The sequence below is a fragment of the Anser anser genome, assembly GCF_964211835.1.
Source record: "Anser anser genome assembly, chromosome: 2".
Classification (NCBI taxonomy): domain Eukaryota; kingdom Metazoa; phylum Chordata; class Aves; order Anseriformes; family Anatidae; genus Anser; species Anser anser.
The window spans coordinates 36,924,639-36,932,141 of NC_139721.1; the positions used below are offsets into that span (position 1 = coordinate 36,924,639).

Below are 7,503 nucleotides of genomic sequence, written 5' to 3' on the forward strand. Positions count from 1 at the left end.
ACGTAAAAATAATTCTTTACCAATCTTAATCCCCTTTTCTTTCAGAACCACTACACCAGGAGAGACTAAACTTTTGGCTTCTGAAGTTTATGACATCCTTCAGTCATCCAACATGTCAGACATGGACAATGTGAATGAGATGAATTATCGTCGACGGAAAGCACAGTTTTTCCTTGGCAGCACAAATAAACGTGCCAAGACGGTGGTTTTACATATAGATGGCCTTGATGACTCGGTAAGGAAACCTTCAGCATTTGTGTAAATAAGGCATGCTGTACTGAGATGTCTTCTGCACACACAAATAATGTGTTCAGGCTACTTGTGTTTGGCATCATCAGTTGTCAGCAATTTCTGTGAATTGTGTTTTGAACCACAAGATTTGTATAAAATCTCGCGTAAGCTGAGTTTACTCAGAATGTCTAAAGATGGTATTTTGAAGGCAAGTTTCCTTTATGTTTAGCTGCCCTAAAACTATTTTATTTCTACCTCTCCTAATTTTCTTTTCTTTTTCGAGAACGAATGGAATAAACAAGGTACCTTCGGCAGTTTCACTTAATGATATTTTGTGGGTGTACCAGTCTGTTAAATTAAAAAAAAAAAGTTTCCCTTCAGTTATGTGAGATTTCAGTTGCTGGTTTTTCTTTTTTTTATTACCCTTAGTTTGGAAACACTATGTTTTCTTTGAGTTGGTTTTGCTACATCTTTTCATTGTCTGTGAGATCTTTTCTACTGTAGTGACCAGAATGGCATTTGAGTTAATGAGGTCTCACTGAGTCTTTATGTAATGTCAGAATAACTTCTACGGATTTATCTACCGTACCCCTGTAGATAACACCCCAGGGCCATGTTTGCCTTTTTACGGCTGCCAAACAGCATGTAGGCTGTTTAAGCATGTTATCCACAAGTGCCCTCCGGACTCTGTATCTTCAGTTTTGTACCCATTTTAAATGATCAAACCTGATCCTTTGCTTTGTTGCTTTACATTTTGCCAAGTAAGCGTGTCCACAAGCCCAGTTTATCAACAGCATGCCCGTCGTACTGTTTTCATAAGACCATAGTTAATTCCTTTAGAAATAACATGCTGTTCTAACTCACTTTATGCAGAGTAAATATTTTTTACAGTTTTGTCTTTCTACCACTTGCTCTGCCTAGAAAGACTGTGCCTTGTCAACTGCATTGGCTTTTGTACTTTGAAGTGTTCTTTTAATCCAGTCCAATCAGTTATCTCAGTTTTTTTTTTCCTTTTTCTCTTATTGTGTTCTTTGTTTTGTTCTTAAGCTTGTAATTGGTTTATTTGTTCATAGGTCTCTCCAAGAAAGAAATTTCATCCGCTTCTACTGTGAGTTTAGATATACTGGTTATAGCTCGATTCCATCTTAAAAGCATTTTTGTGTGCCCTTTTACAAATGGAACCTAGCCAGATTTGTAGAGTTTTATATTTTAAGTGTTGAGACAAAGGTATTCACAGCTATTCTGAAAAAATGTAGGATATTTAGATATTCAGATCCAGAGAGTAAAACTGCAGGCTTCTGTAGTTGCCTAGAGCACACCAGCATGCTTTCTTAGCTCACTGTTGAAGAAAAGAAAAATCTAACTGTGTGCTAGCTGGAGACAGCTAGTGTAAATAGCTCTGTATTTCATCAGTTGATTAAAGAAATGCTAGTGATACTCCAGGTGCCCATCCAGCAGTTAAACATCCCTATAGTGCTGTTTAAAATGTCAGAATAACTTGAGATTTGGAGAATGAAGGATGTGAACAGTAAAAGCAGTTTATTCCCAACTTAACTAGCAAAGAATGTTAGGCGGGACATATGGGTGTTAGAAGGCACAGTAAATAAATGCAGGGCTGTAAATACTGCGTTCTCAGTTACCTGTGTGGTTTTTTTACTCATTTAGATTTGAAGCAAAAAGCTTCTCTTAGGAAAGATTGCAAGTCCTACAATTACTTGTGGATTTTGAAAGCTCACATAGTAAATATTCATCACTTCAGGAAGGGAGGGGAAAGGTTCGTTGTTGTTTAGCGTAGGGTAAAATGTTTTTAAGATCTAATTACCGTATTTGATCGTAAGTTTAAAAAGAAAAAAAGTGAGGCAGTACTTCAGGAGTCTGTGGCAAGACTTCCCCTTCAGCAAGTTTACTAGTCTGCAGATTTTAGTGGGATTTGTTAGGGTGTGGTAATCAGTGTTCAGCAGACTAGCACAACTGGAAGCAATAATCTTTACTGATCCCGAGCATTTGATGAGCTTTTCAAGATTAGGTCTGGGTGGAGGACAAGGGAAGGTCTTCTCTTTTTGATCATCTCGCTGCCCTGTCAGCTGGCTTGTCTTAGTCTTCAGAATTACCACATGCTTCAGAGTTGCTCAAGTTGTTTGGACACAGAAGCTGGCCCTATACCAGTCTCTTAACGTAAAAAGTATCTGCAGGAAATAACCTTCTAAAACCTTCACCTGTCCCACCCTGTGCCCATGCATCAGAAGTACCGTACAGAAAGATGGCTTGCTGTGTACTGCTGGGGTTTGTGCCCGATTGCCGTAGTCAGACATGCTTTGCAAAAGACATTTGGGCAGCAAGGCTGGAGGATGCCAAGCTTCCAGCTTTCTAAGGGTTCTGTAAGGATGTTCGTAAGTTTTCTGTCCTTAAGAAGTATCTTTAAGAAGACCAGCTATCTGATCGCTGAAGCCTGGTTTCGAACTGAACTGAGGTGCCTGTGAGTAATCTTGGGATCTCAGAGTAAACAGCCAAATTCTGTTAAAGAATTGCTATATACCGATATGGTCATGACTTGTTTATTTAGGCTAACAAACTACAAATGACTTCATTCTTCTGTCCAAAGTAGTTTTGACTTCCACTCATAGAAGGCAGCCTGTCATCTTTGTATCAGATATTTCCTGTGTATAATAAATGCAGCCTATCTGCCAATGTTAGTTTTTTTAAATGGTCAAAAATGTTAACTGTTTCAATGCACATAAACTTACACCAATTAATTGTTTCAAATACATATGTTAAACTGCTGACAACAAACTGCTTCAGTCAGTTTTTCCAGAGATTAAAGTAAGTCAATTTATTTTTAATGTATGAAACTGTCCTAGGTACTGACCAGCAGTTATTTGATAACTAGCATTAATATGCTTTGAAATAACTTATTATTTAAAATATTGCAGAAACTTGGACGGAAAGTCAAATACATCATTATTTTGAACCTAAGTAATGTTGTCAGTGTATTCCTAGTACAGTGCATCTTTTCTTTTTTCCCTTTCTGTGCTAACAGTCTCTCCAAGTATATTTTACTCCCTTTTGCTACAAGCATCTTGTCATGCAAATACTAAAAGGAAGGAAAAAAGAGAACATTCTAAGATAATACAGAAAGGTGCAACTAGTATAGGTCAATGTAATGTTACGGCACAGTAGGTGATGTCACTTGCTTTAAACATAACATTCCGTGGGTTATCAGCCAAATGTTTTCCCTTTGAAATAGGAGTTAAGCTTATGCTGTGCGGCGATGTCCATGAGCTGCCACAGATGAAGCAGCTGCAAGATACAACAGCTGCTTTGATGCATTCAGTCAGTATGGATGCAAGGTGTCTGATAAATAGCAACTTAAACACTAACTACTCATCAATGAGCACTTCAGTCAGTCAGAACTTAACCAGAGGGGACTGTTTAGCTGATCATACGGAGAAAAACATTCTTTGCTTTTCAGCACTTTCCTCTAATTATTTACAGTTGATTCCATCCTTCTTTGACTTCTAAAGCGTAAGCAGTTTTTTCATTTGCTTTTTTCTTTTTTTTTTTTTTGTTGCAAGAGAGCCTAATATTTATGCACTAAAATGTAAGTCTTAGTTCTTATTTTACAAAATTGCTGTTGAGTAACCACCTGCCTTCAGATGTACAGGAATGCCTTAGCAACTAATTGTTAGCATTTTCACATGGTGTGTTATGCAAGTATTTTATTCGTGGCACTCTTCTTTTTTTTCCCTAGTCTCGAAGGAATCTTTGTGAAGAAGCTTTGTTGAAAATTAAAGGTGTTATTAGTTTTACGTTTCAAATGGCTGTTCAAAGATGTGTGGTCCGAATTCGCTCAGACTTGAAAGCAGAGGTAAGTGCTCAGTAACTCTGAAGATCCTCACGTTACTGCATTTCCGTCATACTAAGCTCTTGCTTTATCTCTGTACTTGTTCTAGGCTTTGGCAACAGCAATTGCGTCAACCAAAGTAATGAAGGCACAGCAAGTTGTAAAAAGTGAAAGTGGTGAAGAGGTAGGATTTGTATCTTTCTAAACACCAATTGTTTGAGTTTGCCTGTGTCTCTAATACCTGATGCACCGTGTCTATAACACCTGTGCCAGATAAAATTTTGTAACTGGGTCTGTTACCCATACAGTGTAAGGTGAATAAAGAGTGTCCTGTGTTAGGACGTATATCCGTAGAATGGTTTTGCAGAATTTACAATGGAATTGTTTGGGTGGATGACAGAAACATTGTAATTGTTTCTTGTCTTAATGATAGGTTTTCTTGATATGAAAAGAATCAGACTGAAACTTTTTTGGCAGCAGTTGCTGAAGCGTGAAGTGTGTTTTTATTTCACAACCATAGTAAAAGGGAAACATCCTTTCAATTTATATTTTTCTTTCACATTAAGCAAAAGTTTTTCTTGTGTGTCTTCTAAGCATGGTAGGTTCCAGATGTATCCATTGATGTACTTGGTGTAGGGAGGGATGGGAAGAAGGGGGGTCTCACAGCGTGCATGCCTATCGTCCTGATATGTAACTTTCATTTGTTACTTTAAGTTACAACATTTGACGTGATTTTAATCTCTTGTGGTTTATCAGATGCTAGTTCCGTTCCAAGATACTCCAGTGGAAGTAGAACAGAATACAGATCTACCTGAGTATTTACCAGAAGATGAAAGCCCTACAAAAGAACAGGATAAAGCAGTGTCTCGTGTTGGGTCACACCCAGAAGGTGCAGCAAGCTGGCTCAGCACAGCAGCAAACTTTCTATCCAGATCTTTCTACTGGTGACTTGTATTTGGTGTTAAAAGACTGTGTGAACCAACAGGGGGGCCAGTTTTCCATTGGTGTGGTGAACTGCCAAGTGCAATTTGCAATAAATTATCACAGAAATTTTAGATTACGCAAATGTATGCTGCATTTTACATTTTATTGGACGTTTAGCCTGATAGGGCAGGGGTCAGAGGACAGAGGCCTCCAATCAAGTCGTTCTTTCATTTGTTTTTCATGTAGGTTTTATTGCTTCACTTTTTAAAATGGGTCCACTATTACATACCAAACATTTATGTGTATAGAGCTTTAAGTTTGACTTCACATGAAACACACGATAGGGAGAATTCATTTAACTCAAGTCTCAGGGCCTCTGTGAATGAAAATTCTTAATAGCTCTAGATGTACATGAAATAAAATGCCCTTTTTATTTCTGCATCCCTTTCGACTAATTTCATTTAATTCCTAGGTTTTGACTCCAGAGAAAAAAAATAGCCTGCCTCTCTTTTTGCCTTCATTTTTGCCAACTGCGTTCACAGAATGAGCATGATGTTCCCTTTTTTGCTATTAAGCTAGAATCACTACAGACTTGAAATTTATAACCCTTTTATGTGTATTAAAATTGTTTTCAGTCTGACCTTAACCATCGGAGTGCTTGACATTAAGAAATAAGGGGATTGAATAAACACAAATATGTGTACATACATTGTACAGTAAATAAACTAGAACATATTTGTAATGATGGGTGTGACTGACTCATGTATATAAGTAATAAATACCACTGACTGCTGTTGAGGCTAGTTGGGAAGACTGTAGCAAAAAAAGCTCTGGTCTAAGGTAGTGACAGCCCATTGCAGCTCTGTCTGAAGAGAATAGAGGAATGTAAACTATTTGATTAAGAAATGGTGTTCACTGTTAAGAAATATTTAATGGTAACTGAAACTTTATGAACTTGAAGAGTAAAGCAGAACTGAATGCCTCTTTTGCCACAGTGCCACACAAATTTAGGCTTTAACCCTTTTTATTTTTTTTTACCTAACAGATCTGATAAGTAATTACTGTTATCTCCTAATGTCTTTCATGAGATTCCCATGAAAGTATGTCAGCTTGGACAGGCTTAAAAACATGTGCAAACAGTTGGCTTTACCTTGTTACTTACGGACAGCATAGGTTTAAAGATGTCTTGATAATTTCTGTGACCAGAAATGATAATAAAAGCAAAACTTTTGTAGGTAGAGAATAATATAGACCTGAGCTGTTAGTTAACACTGTGTGCCTGAGAGTATTCAGCACACAGTGCTTGAAAACTGCAGTGCCACTGCTTTGTTGCACTAGAGGAATACAGCTGAGGACTTTAATTATAAACCTCATTATCTGATGCTTTTTTTGTGGTAACGTATTTGCTGTAATATTAACTATATTTACCACTTTGGAGACTTGGGGAAAAAGAGTTTTAATGCATCAAAGTTAATTCCCGTGTGCCTTTGCACAAGGAATAAAAGAAAATTCACAGGCTGTCATAATACTACAGAAAAATACTACAGAAATGCAGAGGAAATGGTGATGTAAAATAATAACACAGATCAGAGTTCACCCACCCAAGTTAATTGTCATTCTAGGACAAAAAAGAAATGAAAGCTTGTTGGCAGACTAAGTGTCTCATGTTTTTTAATATAACTAGTTTATTTTTGATTCAGGTTTACACGCACAGATTGAAAATACAGGCTTTTCAGGGCATGTATTGCTTTAAATATGTAATATTACTCATATTGCTGTCTAGAATGTTACAGTACAAAATGTGTTTGAAAAGCCCTCTGTTCTATAGCCATGAATGCAGAGTTTGTTCTTTTCTGCATTAACATCTGTTTGCATTTGCATTGCTGCACATCTATTTACTAAAAGACTACACCCTTTGGATATTAATGGTTCAATACCAGTAGGTATTACAGTTTGTTTGTGCATTCGGTCTGTAGGTGTGCTTTTATGACAGTATTGCAGCTCTTGTAGAACAGTTTAAGGCATCTGTAAAAGTTTTTGAAATATATTGTAAAATAATAAAGGATAATATAACTAAATGTATGACTGCTGATGGCTTTTTAAATGTGGCATTCAAGTTTTTTGTGTTATTAAAAGTACATTTTGAATTTAACAGAGAAATGCAAAGTAAGAGTCAAAGTGAGATCTTTGCATATCACTGTTTTTGTGTGTATACTTTGAGCATACTTTCATTTTAAACAAAGTTTGTGTAAAGAATAGGTAAGTAGAAGCTACTTAAGGACATCTCATTCATTCTTAGGGCTTTCGTAGAACATCAGTTGTCTTTGCAGTATATGTTTCATTAAAAAAACCAAGAATCAACATTGTTGAGATATCTCTGATTTTGAAAAAGCTTTTTTAAAAAAAGCAAAGGCAGCACACAGTTGCTTGCACTTTTTTCAGAAGTCACATTAAGGATAAGAAATCCCTTTGACTTAAGGAGATGGGGGTAAAATGGCAAAAAAAAA

The 7,503-nt window shown here is 36.8% G+C and overlaps 1 protein-coding gene across 3 annotated transcripts in view; it reads left to right on the plus strand.

The window, feature by feature from the left end:
• ARMC1 (armadillo repeat containing 1) overlaps positions 1 to 7,074 on the plus strand; it is a 31,071-nt gene extending 23,997 nt beyond the window's left edge. For all 3 annotated transcript variants that reach the window (XM_083823018.1, XM_083823016.1, XM_083823017.1), the window contains 4 exons: positions 46 to 235; positions 3,980 to 4,096; positions 4,182 to 4,256; positions 4,829 to 7,074. In XM_083823018.1, coding sequence (XP_083679144.1) covers positions 46 to 235; positions 3,980 to 4,096; positions 4,182 to 4,256; positions 4,829 to 5,020 — 574 coding nt within the window. In that variant the 3' untranslated portion in view covers positions 5,021 to 7,074. The remainder of the gene's footprint in view (positions 1 to 45; positions 236 to 3,979; positions 4,097 to 4,181; positions 4,257 to 4,828) is intronic.
• The last annotated feature ends 429 nt before the right edge of the window (positions 7,075 to 7,503 follow it).